This window comes from Canis lupus, chromosome 24 (assembly GCF_011100685.1).
Source record: "Canis lupus familiaris isolate Mischka breed German Shepherd chromosome 24, alternate assembly UU_Cfam_GSD_1.0, whole genome shotgun sequence".
NCBI classification, from domain to species: Eukaryota; Metazoa; Chordata; class Mammalia; order Carnivora; family Canidae; genus Canis; species Canis lupus.
In genome coordinates, this window is record NC_049245.1 from 16,330,683 (window position 1) to 16,352,571 (window position 21,889).

The 21,889-nt window shown below is 39.9% G+C and overlaps 2 protein-coding genes across 9 annotated transcripts in view; one reads left to right on the forward strand and one right to left on the reverse strand.

Moving 5' to 3' along the window:
• MCM8 (minichromosome maintenance 8 homologous recombination repair factor) overlaps positions 1–11,706 on the reverse strand; it is a 42,489-nt gene extending 30,783 nt beyond the window's left edge. The window contains exons 1-9 of one of the 4 annotated variants that reach the window (XM_038571655.1): positions 11,179–11,491; positions 10,954–11,053; positions 10,197–10,359; positions 9,822–9,905; positions 7,794–7,876; positions 7,233–7,382; positions 5,422–5,525; positions 4,452–4,650; positions 407–492 (exon numbers count right to left, since the gene is read on the reverse strand). In XM_038571655.1, coding sequence (XP_038427583.1) covers positions 407–492; positions 4,452–4,650; positions 5,422–5,525; positions 7,233–7,382; positions 7,794–7,876; positions 9,822–9,905; positions 10,197–10,353 — 863 coding nt within the window. In that variant the 5' untranslated portion in view covers positions 10,354–10,359; positions 10,954–11,053; positions 11,179–11,491. The other 3 variants (XM_038571654.1, XM_038571652.1, XM_038571653.1) reach the window with 3 other exon arrangements.
• The window catches only part of TRMT6 (tRNA methyltransferase 6), a 69,522-nt gene that overhangs the window by 45,118 nt on the left and 2,515 nt on the right, over positions 1–21,889 (forward strand). For 3 of the 5 annotated variants that reach the window (XM_038571660.1, XM_038571659.1, XM_038571658.1), the window contains exons 3-10: positions 15,396–15,523; positions 17,616–17,707; positions 17,830–17,913; positions 18,181–18,305; positions 19,030–19,388; positions 19,768–19,853; positions 20,514–20,616; positions 20,720–20,806. In XM_038571660.1, the coding sequence (XP_038427588.1) occupies positions 15,476–15,523; positions 17,616–17,707; positions 17,830–17,913; positions 18,181–18,305; positions 19,030–19,388; positions 19,768–19,853; positions 20,514–20,616; positions 20,720–20,806 (984 nt within the window). In that variant the 5' untranslated portion in view covers positions 15,396–15,475. Of the gene's footprint in view, positions 1–11,662; positions 11,937–15,395; positions 15,524–16,943; positions 17,054–17,615; positions 17,708–17,829; positions 17,914–18,180; positions 18,306–19,029; positions 19,389–19,767; positions 19,854–20,513; positions 20,617–20,719; positions 20,807–21,889 lie in introns of those variants that run through there. The other 2 variants (XM_038571656.1, XM_038571657.1) reach the window with 2 other exon arrangements.

Sequence of the window (21,889 nt, forward strand, 5' to 3'; positions counted from 1 at the left end):
CATAGATAGTGAGAATATAAAATGAAACATATCTATTTCTAAGGCATTCTTTGTTTTAACACTTCTGACAACATTTCTATCACAGCTCATGGAAAGAAAATCATACAGCTTTGTTGGTCTACATCCAGTTCAATGAATCACATGAGAAATAAACTATTCCTCAGTAGAAAAAGGACAGGATACTTATAATTAAAATCCTTTCTGCAATCTGATATAGAACACATTTCAAATAAAGACAATTATCATTTCAATATATAAACTCTCAAACAAATAAATCTTTTACTATATACTTTACCATTGTCTACAGATAAGACTCCCAATATAATATATGAATATTATAGATTTACTGCCTAGTAAATCTATAACGTGAGATCTAAAACCTGTGTTTTATTTATAGTCTGCTTACTTGATTGACTGCCAGTCCATCGTAACCGTGAGAGGAGAGTTACGGAGAGCAGTGAATGACCTCCCTCGACATGTGGGCACAGGACACTGCAAGAAGATTAATTCACATCCACATTTTGATAAACTACAATCACATCTAAGGAAAATGCAAGTTAAAATGCTTCATTTAATACTACTTTTACTTGGTCACAGAATGGTGTTATAATAAAATGCAGTATGAGCATAATGACTACTTTCTTCTACATTGATTCTATATTACAAGCTTTTGAGGCACTTTTCCAGCTAGTCCCTCTTGATTACTGCTCTTATTCCTTTTACTGTGGGTGTGCAAGGCTCCTCACAAGCCTCTCACACTGAGCACATATTCCTTCCTTTGTGCACATTCAGTCTCCTGATCCTTGAATCTTGAATGCCCTCTCGCATTCACAATATCCAGCACCAATCCTCCCCTTTTCTAAAGTCTTCCTGGGTCTTCTTTGATCCCGAGCTCCCCTATCTCACTTGCCTTTGCACTGTGAGACAGTCCACAGAGACAGTCCTCAAAATGTAAATGTGTTTAAGTTTTTAAAAATCACTTATCCGCTATTTGGACCTCAAGATGCATTTGTAAATTCAGAGATTGTGGCCAACTGTATTTTCCAAATATGGCTGCAACAGTATTTTTCCATGAGCCTTTCTAGAACCCTCCCACTCCCCCATCAAAAGATGGAGTCTGATTTCCCTCTCCTGGAATCTGGACAGGCTTATGACTTATTTTGTAACCAATAGAAGTGATGCCACCTGTTTTCTGAAGCTAGCTCAAAAGAGGCAGCCATTTTTTCCTGAGAGCTGGACCTGTCTCTTGAAGCTATCAGCAGCCATGTGAGCAGATTGAGTACCCTTAGCTGCCATACCATGTACAAGAAACCAAAACCAGGCAAGAAAGACACATGGAGAAGAGATGCCCAGCCAGCCCCCAGCCACTCCAGCCTCTTGCTGTTCAGCTCTATCTGCTATTTGACTACAATTCCTTAAGAGATCTAAATGGGTAACTACCCAGCCAAGCAATTCTTCCAAACTTTGGACTAACAGAAGTCTTGAGAAAGAATTAGATGACTGCTGTTATTTTGAGCCACTAAGTTTTAGGGTGATTTGTTATATAGTAACAAAAATAGTGACTAAAATATGGATCTCCTGAACAAACATCTTTCTTGTCACTTCAATTCATGCAAGTTCAGACACATGCAGAACATTTCACACTAATGCTCATCCTGCGAGTCAGCATTACTACCCACTACATTGGAGAGCATGGGAATACTTTGACCAAATATAGTTTACAGAAAATATCCAATAAATCAGGATTGAAATTCTAGCCTCTGAACTAAAGACAAAGCCTGAACCTTAAGCCCAAAGAGTAGATGACACTCATTGACCAACACCACTGATTATTCAGAATCAATAGCCAAATCTCACACATCCTGTTCTTCCTAGAAGAGAAGGAAACCTTACAAATTTCAATTAGTGTAAAAATGTAATAAATGTAAAAATTTATTAAAATCCAAGGATAGTAAACACAGTTCCAAAAAAGAAGAATAGATATGGTAGTCTCCCTGCCTTATCAAAAACTTTAATGAGATCAATATAAATAGGATTGTACAGGACCAGCAAAATGAAATGGACTCACATGTCCATAGGACAGTGCACCATAGAAGAAACAATACACATCAGTAGGACTGATAATAGAGGACTTAATTAATAAATGGTGCCAAATGGCTTTCACTTCAAAGAGCAAAATTAGGTCCTTAGTGTTATGCCATTCCCAAGATTAAATTCCTGATGGGCAAAAATCCAAGTATAAAAACGAAACTTAAAAGTATTAAAAGAAAATGTAAGAGATATGTTTATAATGCTCAAATGAAGAAGGCTTTTTAGGCAGGGCATAAAACATAAAGGTCATAAGGGGAAAAAAATGATCAATTTAATCTGTCAAAATGTAAAACTGTAGAACAAAAAATATACCACAAAGAGATAAAGCAACTACTGGGAGAACATATCTGTAATATACATAATCAATGATTAGTACCTAGAATTCATAAAGAATTCCTATCAATAGTATAAACAGGAAAATAAGCAGAAGATTTAAACAGAAAGTTCAATAAAGAAGGAAACTGGATGGCCAAAAAGATGTGAAAAGATGTTCAACTGCAACAGAAATTCATATTAAAAATGAAATGCCATTTACACCCATCAGAATGGCAAAATTTTAGAAGTCTAACAATACCAAGTGTTAATGAGAATACAGGGAAATGGCAATTATTTAACACTACCAACAGAGGGGTAAGCTGGGACCAACACTCTGGAAAGTCATTTGGCAACATCTAATAGTTAACAATGTTATATCCCACAACTGAGAAATTCCTCTGCTAAGGAGGAATGTACAAGAATGTTCTCTGCAGTATCACATAACTGTAAAATACTGAAAATAACACAAATGTCCACTAGGAGAATGGATAATAGTAGCTATTCATTCAATGGAATACTCCACAATGGTAAAGATGAAAGAATCAGGTATGTATTGAAATAGGTAGTCTAAAACAACCAAGTGAAAAAAGAGTTGGCAGAGTGTTACATTCAGCATACTATTTATGTAACAGCACAACAAAAAAGTGCGTGGAACTGGGGAGGGCAACAGAGAGAGTTCAACTTTGATAATATTTTATGTTTAAAAAATTAAGTTAATGGCGATCCCTAGGTGGCTCAGCAATTTAGCGCCTGCCTTCGGCCCAGGGCGTGGTCCTGAAGTCTGGGATCGAGTCCCACATCAAGCACCCTGCATGGAGCGTGCTTCTCCCTCTGCCTGTGTCTCTGCCTCTTTCTCTCTGTGTCAATCATGAATGAATAAAATCTTTAAAAAAATAAAAAATAAGCTAAAATCACAAAATATTAGTACTTGTCAACTCATAATGGTGCATATACAGATATTCTCTCCACTTTTCTATGGCTTTAAGATCTATAATAATCTTGGGATGCCTGGGTGGCTCAGTGGTTGAGCATCTACCTTTGGCTCATGGCATGATCCTGCGGTCCTGGGATCAAGTCCCACATCAGACTCCCTGCATGAAGCCTGCTTCTCCCTCTGCCTATGTTTCTGACTCTCTCTATCTCTCATGAATAAATAAATAGAATCTTTTTAAAAAAAATCTATAATAGTCTAAAAAAAAAAAAAGAAAAAAGGAACACATCACTTTCAAGCAGCAGAGTAAAGGAAACAACGTGTATACCTATTAAGTCTAAATATAAAAATATGAATGGAAAGAATACACATTCACTTCAGGATAATGATCTCTGGGAATGGTACAAGCAAGGGGGTACCAAGGAGATACTAATATCGGTTTATATCTTTATATCATTATGCTTTATATCTTTAAAAATATATCTGGGGGGCAGCCCAGGTAGATCAGCGGTTTAGCGCCGCCTTTGGCCCAGGGGCCTGATCCTGGAGACTTGGGATTGAGTCCCGCGTTGGGCTCCCTGCATGGAGCCTGCTTCTCCCTCTGCCTGTGTCTCTGCCTCTCTCTGCATCTCTCTGTGTCTCTCATTAATAAATAAATAAAATCTTTAAAAATATATATATATCTGGAACTGGCAAAATGTACATTCTGGGTGGTGACTGGAGAAATATTTTACCTATTTTTCTATACCCTAAATTATTTCTTTTTTTTTTTTAAAGATTTTATTTATTAAAAAAAAAAAAAGATTTTATTTATTTATTCATGATAGACACAGAGAGAAAGAGAGAGAGGCAGAGACACAGGCAGAGGGAGAAACAGGCTCCATGCTGGGAGCCCGACACGGGACTCAATCCCAGGACTCCAGGATCGCGCCCTGGACCAAAGGCAGGCGCTAAACCACTGAGCCACCAGGGATCTCCTCCCTAAAGTACTTCATAATTTAAAAATTGAAAATTAAAAATAAAAATTAGCTCCGTGTACAGAAACACTGGGAAATGTTTTCTGTAAAATGATCTGCCTTCTTTGCCAAGATAATTCAGTTAAAGAATAGCTTACCTTTGTGGGAAGATTATATTTTCCATCTGGAAGAGAAAAACTCTGAACTTCTCCACATGCAGCACAAAGAAAAGCCATCTTGGTGCAAAGAGGCTTTATATTACTGACACGAACCACTGTCCCTCTCAGAGCAATGTATTTTCCGTAGTAATTTGCCCGGACATTCTTGAGGTGTGTCAACGGCTCATAGTTATACACCCTAAAAGCAAAAACAAGAATGTATTTATCATTGAATTTACAAATGAACCAACAGTGAACATTATCTATATTTTCACAACTTCCTTTTAGGAGCAACTGGAGTTCTCCAACCATATCATCCCTATATATCAGAAATTTCACAAGAATTAAATCATCCTTAAAAATTAAAAAATGCTAAATCTCCCCTTTTCTTCTTGTCTCACTGGCTGTTCTCTGATGGGGAAAAAAGGGGAAAAAAAATGCCAACAGGAAAATTTTGGCAACAAAAAAATGACTTCCAGTTTCTAATTTCTTTTTCAAGAACCGTTACACAATGTCTTCTATAAATTCTAGAAAAGAAAAACAAAACCCTGATGATTACCTTATTCATTTCTTCTAATGAGAATTTAAAATCTTAAAGATGAATTAAAGAAAAACAAAATTCCATTTGTTCTGTGTCTAGTAGAAACCTCAAAATTTTAACAAAATATAATCAAGCACTTAGTGTATTACTTTTCAAATAGCAGGGACTTGATAAGGACACACCCATAATCAATCTTTACCAAAATGTGAAGGTTAGGAAATCATCTCATTTTAGGCAGGAAAAGTTTATTTTTGTCATGATTTCTTTGAAGAATTCTCAGTGGGTTCACTTAGGTGTGATAACCAATAGATGGCAAAGAACTCGTACCCTTTTTACTGATTTCTTTGGTTTTATAAAATGAGGTTCTCCTTCTTAAACAGTCTTAAATGCCAGATTCTAAATAATACCTTAATGACAGCAAATCCTCACCTGGCATGAATGTGTGGCACATTTACCATTGTTTCCCCATCCCTAGAAAATCCTTCTTGGGCTTGTAATTCAGCTGCATGCCTTTCAAGGTCCCTAGTTAATACCTAAACAAAACAGGTATTTACTCAAAAGTTGGAACAAAATACCCTCTTGAAGCAAAACTCTTTTTTAGAAAATATGAAGTTTATGAATATAAACAGTTCAGAGCAGAATATTAACAAAACTGTAATAGCCCTTTAAAACTCTGATATTTAATTGTAACTACTTATAGTGGATTGTTTTACCTGGGGTTTTGTTGTGTCTGGAATGGAAAACTCCAGCATTCCTGTCTACTACTTTATGTTCAAACTAAGCTTAATAGTAAAAGTCCTTGCAATAGTCCTCAAAGCTATTACTTTTGGACAGGCTCTGGTGATAACATATTTTCTACTTCTCCATATTCAGTGATTTATTAAGGTAGAGAAAATAGAGATAACTTCTGAAATATCCAATACGCACTCCCTTGGCATTTGATATTAAATAGTTAATAACGTCTTGTATATAAAGCAGTATGCTGACAATCTTAAAAGTGAAAACGAGATGTACATATACAGCTATAATTGCTATAAAGACCACAAAGATTTAGAGACAAAATACTATGCAAGTTTTGAAAAAAAGGTCATGAGAAAGGTTTCCTGGTGAGACAATAGTGTCAGGCCCCCCAGATTTGGATATGCAATGCAAGGGGCATTCCACGGTTAAGGGATAGCATGTGCAAGAGATCAGACAATTGAAAGACTCCTGAGGAGAGCTCAGCTAAGCTGAAGGGTAGTGAGTGGAAGTGGGGAGGAAGTTGAATCAGATCATGGAAGCCTATAACACCACAAAAAGGATTTAGATTTCACTCGGTAGAAAAGTAACTACAGTTTCCAAAGACAGATCATGTTTTATCAGGTATAGCAATAGTTTAGGAAAGATAATGAAGGTTTAAGACTGAGGCAGTAAAGGTGGAAAAGAAATAGATTTAAGAGATGTTTCAGAAATAGAAATGCAAGCATGTGGTGACTTGGATACAGAGAACTAATGAGTGAGAGGAGACTGAAGACAACACCAAGGTTTCCAGTCTCAGGTACCAGCAGTGGACACATCTTTGTAATGAATTATTCCTGCTCCTGGCTACCATTACCTCCTCTGCTCTATGTGCAGTTCTCAGTACCCCCTTTAAGACCCATAATAACTCTACCATCTCTACAAAGTCCTCTAAGCTCTCTCCATTTCTCCCCAATAACTCTTTATCTCTGAATGCAGCCAGTATTTTATCTGTGCTTGTTCTGAGATTTACTAGTCTTTTCCTTGAAGCATTTATCTCTTTGCCAGCCTAAATAATACTTTTACATATATTGTGTCAATTGATCCTGAGAAAAACTCAGGCAGACACAGCACATATTGTTATTTTCAGTTTATATATAGGGACACTCAGGAAGTGTAAGTGACTGGCCTCATGCCACAGAACCTAAATCTGAGTTGCTTTCTAAGTTTGCAACAGATAATATGATCCTAGTCTTATCTTCCCTGAAATTGTTTCTAAGGAACTCTTTAATTTATGTATTATCTTCAATAGACTAAACTAATTCAAATAAATTAAAATAAATGCTATATTTAGATAAGCTATTCTACATAAAATAAATGGTATCTATTAAGACAAGATTGTAAGCTTTCAGTCCTAGCCAACATCTGTTGGTTAAAAACTAAGTATCTTTTAGAGAAGATACTGTTACTGCAAAATCTTCCTTTAAAATTTTGACAGAAGTCTGCACAAAATAAATATTTACCTGATGTATTGCCAGACCCATGCAAGCCAAGGTTTTCTCAGGTGTATCCCTTAACTCATTTGCTATATTTGGTACCAAGTCAGCCATTTCATTGTCTTCTGTTAGTTCTTTAAAATCCACCAAAATACTTCCCTTTCTTTCTATTTCATCCTATAAAATATTAAGGCATGAACACAATGATGCCTTTTTTGGAGCCAACTATCATAACTAAACATTCAATTACATACTTTGAAAAAGAATATGTTTATATGGTGAAAACAATGGGTATAATAAGCTTTACATCAAACATATTTACACTATTTAAAATATATTAACTTATTTATGCCTCTTCACAACTCTTTGTGGTATTAATACTACTATGCCCAACTGATACAGGAGAAAACCAAGGTACAAAGAATGTAGGTAATACACCGAAGTCCACACTGAGCTAAGTGGCAGAGCTGGGATCTGGATCAAGGCTGTCTGGCTGCAGCATCTCCTGATTAATAGCATCTCAAACACATTGTTCAAGAAGATAATAGATAAAGGTAGACTAGTAGCTTTGTTGTATAGGAATCTTACCTTATCATATAAATCAATACGCCTTGTGAAAAAATTTTCAAATGCTTGAATCTTCTGAATAAAAGGAGAGCTACTGCTGTAAACTAATCCAACAAAATGGCATTAGCACTAATAATCACATGTGTACAGGCATATCTTTCATGAGACGGAAGAAACACTTAACATACATGGTAGAAGACTTTTAACTACTTTGCATTCTGATTACATTTACATAAGAATATACATAAGTACTGAGTGAATAATTAAGATTTTTTTTTTAAGATTTTTTTATTTATTTATTCATGAGAGACATGGAAAGAGAGAGGCAGAGACCAGAGGGAGAAGCAGGCTCCATGAAGGGAGCCCGATATGGGACTTGATTCTGGGACTCCAGGATCATGCCCCGGGGTCAAAGGCAGGTGCCAAACCGCTGAGCCACCCAGGGATCCCAATAGTTAAGATTCTAAAGCAAGTTTAGGTCTGCATAGTCTTAAATGCAAATAAGAAGTATCTCTCTATAAAAGCACCAATATCTGGAAATCTTTGACTGAACCGCTGATACTTAATAGGACCTAGTAGTTCAAATAACTTACATAATAAAGCTTAAAAAATGAAAACTATAACAAAGCCAAAGCTAGACACATGAACTAAATTCTTATTTAGAAACAGAGCTAACAACAATCAGTCTTTGCAAAGTAAATTCTACTAGTCCAAATTGCCATATCCTGCGATCAGTGGAGACAGACCACTACTTACTTCACTCCAGTCCTAAAACCTTTATACTATAAAGTTCTGTAACATTTTCAAATTGGTCTTCCACAGCGATACAATAACATGAAGTAGTTTCGAAGTAGAGATGATTAAACCCAAGGCATCTCCTGAACTCCATCTTTAGGATCAGTCTAAAGATCACTTCTAGTGTTCTGGGCTAACTGCCAGGGAAATACTGCATGTTGGTAGCTAAGGCATTCTAAAGCAACAAAAGACATATCACTTAGGAAACACATCTGTGTATATAGTAGAAACAGACTCTCAATACAGAAAACATTTGTAAAGCACTTTATTCATTCACCAAATGAACACTGAGTGCTTCATATGGAGCAAGATCCTTGCCCTTAAAATACACAGCCTAGTGTACACATAACCCATAACTCATAAGACATAATAAACATAAAAACTGTAAAAACCCAGAAAAAACTAGTCTCCAAACCTCTAAATATGTGTATGTTAGCTGATGTTCTTGATTATAAAAGGGGAGATTCCTTAAGTGTGTTTCTACACAAACCTGTGTTGGTGGTATCTCAGTTCCAAGCCCACCCTCCTATTTTTCTGCTCTGTGATGCTGTAATTGAGATCTGCACAGTGCATTTTCCAGACTTCTTTTAAGCTCTGCCAACTGGAGCCACTTTAAAGACTGGAAGGTGGCAAGAAAGGAGGATTTTATTTTTGTTTCTAATTCTTTGCAGCATCTCTCCAGCTGCAGAAAATAGCTACAGTTCCAGCCTCCAGCTATAAGCATCAACTGTGCAATCCTCCCACTGGAGTTACCGGCAACAACTAGCTTCATTCACTGCAGTGATCTGAGCACAGATTAGAAGGGTACCCTTTAGAGGTCCAAGTACTACTTTGAGGGGGCCCCTCAGTAGCTGAAGCAACAGCTGTTCCTCTGAATTCCTAGGTCCTAGCAACCTCAGAACTTCTTACCTTTTGTACCCTCAGCCATAAGAATGATGCTGCTTCCAGAAGTTACCATTAGCTGGGGGCTTATCTCAATGCTCCTCTTTTGCTCTTTAGACTTCCATCTGTATATTCAATTCCCCGTATTAAATCCCTTTTTGAAATACCTAATGTAGTTTCTGCTTTCCTAATTGATATAAAACCTAAAAATATTCTTGAAACAACAACATTTAATTGTTTGAGTGAATTAAAATTAAAGAAGGTGGTATCTATCAATAAGCCAAATGAATTATAGTAATAATATGAGATGTAACATCCAAAGACAAGTTAAGAAAATAGAATTTACAATACTTTTTGCACTTTTAACTCTACCTTCGGAGAAATAAAGCTTCCAGCCTTTATATGGTATGAACTGGTCCAATGTTGATTGTAGTAGCGAAGACTGTGAGGTTTGTTCTGAAGAAAACAGAATACACTAATTAGTAGAAATAGTATATGTGCTGCCAAGCAAGCACTAGCTCAGTAGAAATAGAACATTTTTTCTAATTTGCTTCTCCTTCCAACAATGAGAAATTGATATGGTATTACTAGTTGCAGGTAAAGTTAGAGGTTTCAGTAAAAACGTTGGATTTAATGTTTAAATACTATTTTAAGGAGTAACATCATATAAGACTCTAAGTTAAACTGTTCTCTGTAGGACAGGCAGTTTCCTTCATGAAGGAAAAAAAAAATTGAACAATTTTTGACCTCCTCTACCAGAAGTATGTTTTCTCATGGTTTTATTCAGATCAGATCTGTGTTCTTTTTCTCTCCATTGTCCTGTGAAGCTCCCACCACCTCTTCCTCTTTTCCAGCTTTGAAATCTTCCTCGTCCAAATCCTCTGCCTCTATAGTCTCCATTCATATTTTCTAAAAGATAAAGACCAAAAAAAAATCCTCATCAAAATTACAGTGAAAATAGTGTTAAGAATGTAGTAACATAGTAAATACAAAATTAACATATTCTAATGTGAGATTAACAAACAGGCCTGCAACAGTGTAGCTTCAGACACTCCAGTTACTTTAAGTTACTTATTTCCATCTCTCTCTTTAAGTTTTTATTTAAATTCCAGTTAGTTAACATACAGTGTAGTAAGTCTCAGTGATTCAACACTACCATACAACCCCAGGGCTCACCACAAGTGCACTCCTTAATTTCCATCACCTATTTCACCACCCACCTCCTTCTGGTAACTATCAGGGGTTTTTTTCTCTATAGCTAAGAGTCTGTTTCTCGGTTTGTCTCTCTCTCTCCACCCCCCCCCCCCCACTTTGCTCATTTGTTTCTTAAATTCCACATAAGAGAGGCACCTGGGTGGCTCAATGGTTGAGTGTCTGTCTGCCTTTGGCTCAGAGCATGATCCCAGGGTCCTGGGATCGAGTCCCACATCAGGCTCCCTGTGGGGAGCCTGCTTCTCTCTCTGCCTCTTTCTCTGTCTCTCATGAATAAATAAAATCTTACCAAAAAAAAAAAAAATCAGATTGTTTGATAGCAGTACTGAGCTCCCAACTCCGTCTTCAGACTCCCGCGTGAAGCGCTACTTTGAGAAGACTACATGCCATACCTTTTAGAAATGGGATAAGAGTGAGAATACCTAGTAAAGAATTCAAAAACAAACTCAAGAAGGACTGTAGAACTGAACCCACGGGTGGGTCCGCTGTGCTTCGTTAAATACCCTCCTTCATTTACATCTCCTCAAGCTGTTCTGACTTGCAAAGGATATAGGTCTCCAAGCGCTCAGTTCTCAGCGGGGCAGGCTCCCGGGTGGCAGCAGGTGCACTCCGCTTGGCTCTCCCTTATTCCAGGGGGAAAGGAAATAGGCGGGGCCAGGAAGAGACTGAAGTCCGACGTCCTCAGGTGACGCCTGCCCAAGTCCCTTCCGTCGCAGTCCTTCTGACGTCCCCGCGCGGGGCCAAGTCTCCCGTGTCGGAGCAGCTCGGAGACCTCCGTTCCTCACGACACTTCGCAGGCTCTCGGGAAGATATTTAGCTACTCACGCGGAACTCACCTGCTTCCAAAATCTTTTTTGGCGCGTTTTGTGACGTAACTTCCGCCCAAGGAGCGGCGAGACGAGAGGGAACGGAGTGCAGCCAATCAAGGAGTTCGGCCAGGCGGAAGCTGCGAGGCTCCCGGAAACTGTCGGGAGGGTCCGACCGGAAAGCGGAAGCGGCGCGCTGCACGTGGGGGCGGTGCCGGCCGGAGGCTTCTACGTCCGTTCGGCTGGTGGTAGTGAGGCTGGCCGCGGCGGCCGCGGAGGACGAGGGGCGGGGCGCGGGGGCCGCGAGAGGCGCTGAAGCGCGGGGAGAGCGGCTGAGCTCCATGGAGGACTCAGGAGAGCCGCTGGACCCACAGCCACCGCATCCCGGGGACCACCGCATCCGTGACGGCGACTTCGTGGTGCTGAAACGGGAAGATGTGTTCAAAGCGGTGCAAGTCCAGCGGAGAAAGTAAGTCAGGTGGCTGGCCTTCGGGGTCGCCGTCCCCGCTTTCTAGATACCCCTTCCCTGCAGGTCTTCCCACAGAGCATCTCCCGCCAGGGCCCCGTTCTTGATTCTCTAGTTCCCCAACCTCCTCCTTCCCTTGGTCTTCCCACAGCGGCCTTTTCCCCCAAAGCCCCATTCTCGGCCCTCCGCGTCCCATTCTCCCCTATCCCCCCTGTCTTCCCGCAGAGTGCCCCCTACCTGGTTTCAAGCCTGGCCTTCTGCCCTCAGCATCCATCTCGTTCCGCGGGGCCCCTTTCCCATCCTTGCCCCTCGGATGCTCAGGTGCTCTCCCCGCCGCCCCCCCTCCCCCCGCGTCCTTCTCCCTCTGTCCAGGGTTCTTCCAGGTCCGTGAGACGTTCTCTCCTCTTATCTCACAGAACCCATCAATCATCCTCTGATATCCTTGCCTCTCAGGGTTCTCCCCTTCCCTACCGTTTCCCCATAGACCATCCTTTCACCCTGTTCCCTCGGCAGGATCAATCCCACAAAAATGAAACCTCTGCGATCTTTTCTGCCCCGTAGGCTCTTTTCTCTATCCAAACTGGAATAATTGTTTACACCTAATTATATCGGAGAACAACTTCTCATAGCACGTAGGATCACTCTAGGGTTCCCTCACTTTATGGGAAGGGATATGAGGTCTAGGAAAGTTAAATTCCCCAAAAGCAATTCGCTCAGGGTCTCAAAACTTGAAATTAGGCTTGATTTGTGAGCCTACTGGTTAGTTATAACTCTGTTTTAATATTAGAGAAGTGGGAATTTTTCGTGACTTCACGACAGGGATGTTGAGGTTGTTAAACCCCAACAGCTCATTCATGCTGAAAATCTGTTGAGATATTTCAATTAGTTATCTGAAAAGTACAACCAAGCTTTCTTTTGAGTTAGCTTATTATAGTACTTTTGACAATGAAATAAGTTGAGTTCAGTGTAAGGAGAACAGTTTTCTGCAGACCATAGGTTTGGTAGTGGTAGATTTGGAGTTTCTAAGAGTGCACGTGAGATGAATGATTTTACTCCTGTGTGAATCAAACTGTTGACTGGTATTTAAAGTGAAACAGGTATCATTGGAAAATAGTCAAGTAACAGTTCCCAAAGCACCATACTGGTGACAACCAAGTTTTATTGCACGAGAATCAATTTAGTAAAGACAAAGAAATACAGGGTGGTGGGGGGCGGGGGGAGTTCCCTTTAGTCCAGAAATGTAATATCTGCACCATTTTCTTTTTAGAATTTCCAATTAGAAATATGGGCCTGGGCCAGCCTTCAAGTATGTATTTTTTGGAAAGAGCCAATACTACTTATTTAAATTTTATAATTGAACAGTGCAGCACAGCAGTGCAGCAAAGTCCTTGTAAGTTTGATGAATGCTTCCAGAGTTTATACAGCTGTACAATGGCCATACGGGTGAAACTTTGGTCTTCTTTCCTTTTTCATACTGCCCTTTTAAGTTGCTTGATTTTAAAATGTGATTGTTAATGTGCTCTTTTAGACAAGAGCTTTTTCATTACCAACAAGGCAAATAGTAGCATCTTCATTTCTAAAAAGTACTTTGTAACCATACGAGACATATTTATTTGGAAACACTTTTCATTACTTCTCTTGGCAGAAGCCAGTACATTAATTTCCATTTTATTCAATAAATGACGCTCTGAGTTCATCTACACTGCAAGGCAGACTCTCCCTTCACTCTTCTTTGAGTCTGTACACATCTGATTGAGCAGAAACAATCCTGACTCACTGAGAAGGAGACTTAGCAAATCTTACTCCTTCTCAGTGAAAACATGGCACCACATTCTTCTGCCTGGTCCCCATTTTCCTGATTGGGGCAGTGACCTCTTGTCACATATCAGTTTGAGTGACCTACTCTTCTTTCCATATCAGACCAGCTACCAGAAGGGTAAATCCAACCCAGCTCAGCCTCAGTGTTTCATTAGCACCAGGATGCTCAAGGGATGAGAGTATGGGATGTATATCTGGGCTAACTGAGTTTCAACTTGGATTGACTGGATGTATGTCAGCAAATATTTGGAGAGTGCGTTATGTTCTGTTATGTTTTAGAAACAAGGCACTTAGCAAAGAATCAGAATTGATCCTATATCTGGATCACTTAGGATCTTATGGAGTTCACTCAGATGGTTCAAGTGAAGAGATTTAATGAAGATGTGACACATACACATACAGTGATGTGGCAAGATTTAGAGAACCAACAGAGAGTGGGAATGCACCCAGGGGTCTATCAGTGGTGGGAAACTTTTGGCAAGGGAGGTTGGGTGATGTGATCTATGGGTTCTGTCATAGACTCCTAGAGCACAGAGAAAGGGAAAGAAGGTGTGGGGTGGGGCACAAACAAAATTAACCAGTATGTGTCTTCCAGGATTCAGAGTTCTGTGGACATGGGCCATATCCTAAAATTAAGGGGGGCTTCGTGAGATCCATTGGTCTTTCCTGGAGCAGACTGTGTGGTAGAGTAGAAGGAACCAGGCTTTGGGATCAGGCAGACCTGGATTTTAATCCTGATTCCCACTTTCTAACGATGTATCTTGGACAAGATACTTTTCCCTAAGCCTCAGATTGTTCATCTGGGAAGAGCTATGTCCTAGGATTACTGTGAGAATTAAATTAAAAAAAAAAAAAAATGAAACACGCTGGCACGTACTGCCTAGCTACTGGTCAACACTCAGCAGATATTAGTTTTCTTTTTATGTGTGTGTAGGACTTTCCTTTTAAATGATAATAAGATAAAAATCCAGGTAATGGGGAAAGCTGAGGCTGCCTGATCCTCAGTAGAGCATTGTCAGTGTTAGGCAGCATTTCCAAACATATAGAATATCAGTAATGTTTATTTGTAAATATATTTGCCTTTACTGGGTAATTTTATTTGTTTGTAGTCACCACACCCAATGTGAACTCATGACCCTGAGATCAAGAGTCTCATGCTCTACTGACTAACCCTGGTTTTACTAGATAATTTTTTTAAAAAATAGCCAGTTAGACCAGGGAATTTGTTAAATCCTTGTCATCTCAATGACTGTTCAATTTTGCGAGTTTCTCGCTAGAGTTGCAAGGGGTGTTAACACTGTGTGTCCAGTGGCCTGACAGTGACTTTATGCTTTATGCTATTCATGAGATCCACAAAGCTGTGAGTTTGGATGTCCTGTCAGTGCAAATTGGAGTCAGAACAAGGCCTCAGAAGAGGAATGTCTTCTGTCCTTGTTTCTCCTTCCAAGTTCAGTGTTTTTGTGGGTTCTTACTAATTTTATGTCTCTGCCCCAGCCCAGTTCTCTCTAGTTCACTTGTCAGTTTATGTTCAGAGATAACGCTGATCATTCTTTATGGAGACCAGTTTTGAAATAAACTTGATTGAGCCTATCTTTTCTATACTGAATGCAAATGAGGTTCAGCTATTTGCATTTTCTTCCCCAGAAAAGTAACTTTTGAAAAACAGTGGTTCTATCTGGATAACATCATTGGCCATAGCTATGGAACCACATTTGAAGTGACCAATGGAGGAAGTCTTCAGCCTAAGAAGAAGAAGGAAGAGCCTACTTCAGGTACACTATTTTGGATATATGAAATAGGTGCTCTTGAGCTGGCTAGTCAGAAACCTGTTGACCCCAATTTTAAAATGCTAACCCAGGCTATCCCCAAAGAAATGTAAACTTATAATCTAAGAACTGTAGCTTGGTGGAATGAAGCAAGGTCTGCCTTTGGCTTTGGGTCCCTGGATTCTGGCTCCAGCCCATCACTAACTGGCTTTCTGACGTTGGGCCAAATTTTTAATCCTAGAAGAATCCTTGCTAGTTCGGTGCTAGAACAGGTAGAGTCCTTTCAGTGCCCAGAAGTTACATAACAGCTGCAGGCAGTTAGCATGTAGGGTAGGAGTAAGAGTCTGGCTTTGACTTTAACTGACTATGTTTAAGTTCCAAGTTCATCACTTGCCTTGTAACCTTAGGCAGGTTACTTGGTTTCTCTAGGGCTTGTATCTTCATCTGTAAAATGGAGCCATAAATACATTTTATGTCAAGGCTATAGCCAGTGTTCAGTCATGTAACACATAGAAAGGTCTTAACCATGCTTTGCCTATAGCAAAGGCCTCATAATTTTAGTTGTCATTGTTAATTAAATACTATAACACTTGTTAAAATAAATGTACCTGAAATATTTTATTAATAAAATAAAATAATTGGCTTTTAGAACCAAACAACTAAAATACTAACCAAATCAAAGTTTTGGTTCAGACCAGTTAATAAAATGCTTTTACTCTAACCTCCATATTTTTATTTAGCACTAAATATGGTCCAGGCATGATTAGGCACTGTCCAAGTCATCTTATTAAGTGTACTGAGCAGTGGGGAACACCAAGAATGAGTAGACAAACAGCATACTTGCAGATGGTGATATGTGCTGTGAAGATGGTAAAACAGGGAGGTATACTGGAGGCTGATTGGGTGAGACATGGCTGAGATAATGAGCTCAGCCCTGAGTGATGGAAAGGACCTAGGCAGAGATCTGTCATGAAAGCAGTGCCAAGTGGAGGGAGCAGCAAGTGCCAAAGCCCTGTGGTGAGCCTGTGCTTGGTTTAAGGAACAGGAGGGCAGTGTGGCTGAAGTACAGGGGTAGTTAGAAAAGGTAGTCAGGGGCCAGAACATATACAACCTTGCAGATATCTTTAGAATGTATTGTAATTGTAAGAAGCCACTGTTTTGTGCATGGGAGGATTCGATGAGCCAGTTTGCATTTTACAAGGAGAATACTCTAGGTGTCTGGGTGGATTGTAAGGCAAGAGTGGGAGCAAAAAGATGAGTTAGAGAGTGGAACAGTCACAGCAACAAAGAATAGTGGATGAGAGGTGGGTCGGGGAGACAGTGGAACTTGAGTGGCTGATGTGCTGAATGTGGACATGACCTTAGAGGAAGAAAGATCTTAAATAACTTCAGATCAGAAGTGTCATTAAGCAATTTCCTTCTTTAGAGACCAAAGAAGCAGGCACTGATAATCGAAATATAATTGATGATGGGAAATCTCAGAAACTTACTCAAGATGACATAAAAGCTTTAAAGGACAAAGGCATTAAAGGAGAGGTAATGTTCAAAGGACATTGTGTTTTGTTTTTGTTTTTGGTATTGAGGAAATTGCTTGGTTTTTAAAGCAGGATTTACTTAAGGTGAAACATAAAAATACTGTTTTTCTATTAGAAATAGTTTGACATGTACATGCCATTCCATATATCGGAGATTTCATTTCTTATATGCAGGAATTTAAGTGAGTGGCATTACTGATATTATTAGCAAAAGAGAATTTAATAATTTTGGGCGCATCAGAGCTTAACTTGGTTCATTTTCAGTAATGTTTTCAGCCAGTGTCTTCAGAAATGACTGTTCTTTTACTCCCCTTTTCCCTTCATCATGTATCTCTGTTTTGTGGGGTTTTTTTTAACCCTATTTTAAGTGCAGGTACAAAGTACTTGTATTTTATACAAATTCTAGATAGAGTAAAAAGAAATGCGGTTTATTCATTTGGACTTCTGTGGAAAAGGGACTGGAAAATCAGACCTTTGGATACATTCTGGGGTAAGAAACCTCTGAAGTTATCATTTCAGTGGAAATAAAATTTCAGAAAATCCGCTTGTTCCTTTTCTTGTAGGAAATAGTTCAGCAGTTAATTGAAAATAGTACAACATTCCGAGACAAGACAGAATTTGCTCAAGATAAATATATAAAAAAGAAGAAAAAGAAGTAAGTGGATTTTGTTTGAAAAGAATGAAAGTGTCAAATCATTATAAATTTCTGAAATTTTCAAAATAAAATATTTTTAAGCCAGTTTTTAAAAACTAACATCTGCTGTTTTCTTCTTCCAGGTATGAAGCCATCATTACTGTTGTGAAGCCATCCACTCGCATTCTTTCAATTATGTATTATGCAAGAGAACCTGGAAAAATTAAGTACGCTTTGTTTCCTTTCAAAAATATAATTGGGGGAAAATATATCTTTAAGAAAAGTCATGATTTTAAGTAAAATGAAAAACTTGTTCACCTGCATAAAGTGTCCTCCTACCTCATAAACTGTAAGTTCTTTTTACTGTGCCTCCAAAGCAATCTATAATCTTATCAACATAATTTTTGTGAAACATACAAACAAAACTTGAAAAAATGATTAGAGTAGCTGACTCTGCTTAGCTAAAAATAAATGAATCATTCTTTTTTCCTCAGCCACATGAGATATGATACACTAGCCCAGATGTTGACCTTGGGAAATGTCCGTGCTGGCAATAAAATGATTGTAATGGAAACTTGTGCAGGCTTGGTGCTGGGTGCAATGATGGAACGGATGGGAGGTAAGATGTAACACTTTCAGGTTCATTAAAGCACCACCATGATGTGAGTAGAAGGGCCTAAAAACTCAAACACACAGAGAGTGAGGTTGAGTTCCGGCAAGATTAATGACATGGTTTGTGTGGGCCCACACAGCCCCAGTCCCTGGGACCTTCCCATAGAGTCCACATCTCCCTGCCAGTGCTGTGTTGGTGCCCCTGGATGGCAATTACCCTTTCCAGTTTCAACATCAGTGGGGATGTTTCTGAAGCCTTTGGCTGGCTTAGACCTCCAGGACTGTGATTTCAGTAAATTTTTGGATAGCTGGTGCTCATTTTTTTGGCCTGAATTGAGGGAATTGGATGAGAAGAACACAAGGGAAGAGCACAACACAGCATGGTTTGCCTGCCCTCCCTCTAACCCTGTGGCAGATGAGAACTTTCAGCTGCTCTGAATGAGGATTGGATTGGCAGAAAGCTAAGAGCCAGTCACCAATCATGTGACACCCAAATTTTGGGTGATCTCAGGGTTTTAACCATAGTGTCAAGTGGGGGTTCATATGTTTTGGGATGATATTTCCTTCACTGGGAATATTCATATACTGGAAAGACCTGCAGAGGAGCTGCATCATCCTATAGCCCCTGAACAGAGTAGAGACCTTCAGTCTCCATTCTGTGGAGGACTCTTGAGTATTTGCAGAGTCTAGAGTCACCTCCATCAAGCAGATTTTTTTTTTAATCTCTTCAGGTTTTGGTTCCATTATTCAGTTGTACCCTGGAGGTGGACCTGTTCGGGCAGCAACAGCATGTTTTGGATTTCCCAAATCTTTCCTCAGTGGTCTTTATGAGTTTCCACTCAACAAAGTGGACAGTCTCCTAAATGGAACATTTTCTGTGGAGATGTTAGCTTCAGAGCCTAAAGACAGTGCATCAGTTGAAGAAAGTAATGGGACTCTGGAGGAAAAACAGACTTCGGAACAAGACAATGAAGACAGTGTAGCAGAAGGCCCAGAGAGCCATCACCCACCAGAACAGGAAACAATGGAAATCGTCTCTCAAGATCCAGAATATAAGGAGCCTAAAGAGAGAGGAAACAAAAAGGATTATGTAAGTGTTAAGAGTCCCCCTTACCTTCATAATATTCCCTTCAGAGTTTCAGTTAACTTCATTTAAGCACAGATTTGGTTTGGCTTTGGAGCATCAGTGCCCAAGGTAATAAATGCCAAAACAGGTGGAGAAAGTGTGTGTGGGTGTACACACGTGTGTGGTGTATTCTTTGGGATGGAGCTTTAGGATCCAGAAACATTGTATAGGCAGGTTCTGATGGTCCTATTACAAATGGGTTTGTGTTTTCAACCTCCTCATGAATGACCTTCTTGCTTTAGTCCAAATTGATAAATACGTTGAAATGTTTTGACAGACCAGCATTTCCATAAACCTGACTGAATGACCTAAGTACATTAATTTTTTCTTTTTCTTCTTGAAGATTCAGGAAAAGCAAAGGAGACAAGAAGAGCAAAGGAAAAGACATTTAGAGGCTGCTGCTCTGCTGAGTGAAAGAAACGCAGATGGGTGCGTTGATGAAAGAATGCAGATATCTGGGTGTTCGTGGGCTCTGCTTCAAACAGCTTAGAATTCTCTGCCTGTCTGCTTTGATTATAGCTGAAGCAGAGATGATGATTCTGTCTTGATTTTTTAAAGAAAGGAGGCTGCATCTGGTGGAGGTGGGGAAATTGGTTGTGCTGGTTTCAGAGTTTTAGAATAAATTTGAAATTTCTCTAATGACAGTGTATCAAATGGGTCTGTGTAGTCCTGCTACATCTAAGGAGTGGGGTATTCAAATTGATGTATTAATGGCTAATTAGGTAAAGGCTAAGGAAAACCTGACAGGAGGTGTAGACTCAGAGATCTGCCAAGCCAGAATTACAGTGTTGGATTTGTTTCCAGGTGATTTTTTTTTTTTTTTATAATCAAGAATGTCATTAAATGCTACCTAGAGTTGCCAAGGACCACAAGAGCTTTTAATTAATTTTGTGTTTCTTAGAAAGTAATAGCTCATGATTTTATTTATTTATTTATTTATTTATTTTTGGAATTTGGAGAATATTGTATTTAAAGGTCTTCCCTGTATGAGTCATGGCAAATGAATAGATGATCGTTTTAAGTGCATTTTAAAATCTATGCACTGCTTTGCCGAGTAGAGAAGTAATTTGTCTAATGTTTTCCTTGCAGTTTAATTGTAGCTAGTCGTTTCCATCCCACTCCACTACTGCTGTCTTTGCTGGACTTCGTGGCCCCTTCAAGACCGTTTGTGGTCTACTGTCAGTATAAAGAGGTAATGCTGACATGGAACGGACGGGAGTTCTTTCATCTGCATGTTAATACTCAAATCGCAGCCCTCGAAGTCGTTCTTAATAGAACTCTGTTTATGCCTTTAGCCTCTGTTGGAATGCTACACAAAACTGCGGGAAAGAGGAGGCGTCATCAACCTCAGGCTGTCTGAAACCTGGCTTAGGAATTACCAGGTATGTGTACTTAACAGCAGTTCCAGAGAGCTGATTCTCCTGAGTCGCTCTGGCTCTTTGCAGTAGTGCCAGAAGTTGTTAAATAGAGATACCCCTATTTCTGTCAACAGAGATGAAATCCTCTCCTGCCTATAACTCAGAGAAAGTGCCCTGGGTTTTCCTGACCCTTTTTCCTCCTTTCATGTCAGAGTCTATCACTCTGTAACTCCAGTCCAGAAACACAAACAGTTATGGTTCTTGTTTCTCCAAGGCCTTGAGATCACTGTGGAAGGGAATAACTGATAATAGCAAAATCCCTAGGTCAACAAGAAAATGACTCTCTCCTCTTTGCTGGGATGTCTTTGTAGCAGGTTTTCAGGATTTACTGGTGGGCTCCATGTCAGTTCAGGTCCTTTGGAAGGCATGTGCTAAGATGAAATTAGAAGTGGGAAGGGATTTATTGGGGAGGATGCCTCTGAAAGATGAGGGGGGAGAGGGAGCAGGATCAGATGGGAAAGCCCTCAGACCATGGCAGATGTCTGATTGCTATAAAGAAGGGAGACAAAGGAAGATGGAGAGGAAGAGCCTGCAGCCCTGCCTTCAGAAAGTCTCAGCCAGGATGATGGGGAAAGCTAGAGCAAAGATTGCCCATTAAAGGAGCCCTGTATTGGGCAGAAATGTTGCGGTCCTGGGTACCCATGCTCAGTAATCGACTTGGAGCAGCCCATGGCCTCCCTGGGTCTAAAGCTGCAGAGGATCCCAAAGAGCAGCAGCTAGAGGCTTTCTGCTGCCTGAACTCCTCACAGCCAGTTCCCTCTTGAAGGAGCACCTCCATGGCTGCCACAGGCCCTGCCCTGCTGCTTGGACATGGTACTACATAATCCAGAATACTCAAAGCCCTGAACGGACTCTGCCCGTTAGAGTTAACAAGGTATCAGGGAAAGGAAGCTCTGGATATATGTCTAGTAACTACTTCTCCATGGACCCAAGCTCCACCGTTGGCCATGAAGCTTCCTGGAGCCAATAGAAAGAAAGATATGCACAGGCCCAGTGGACTACAAAAACATTTGCTCATTTGCCACCAGAGACTCGCCTCAGGTTTGA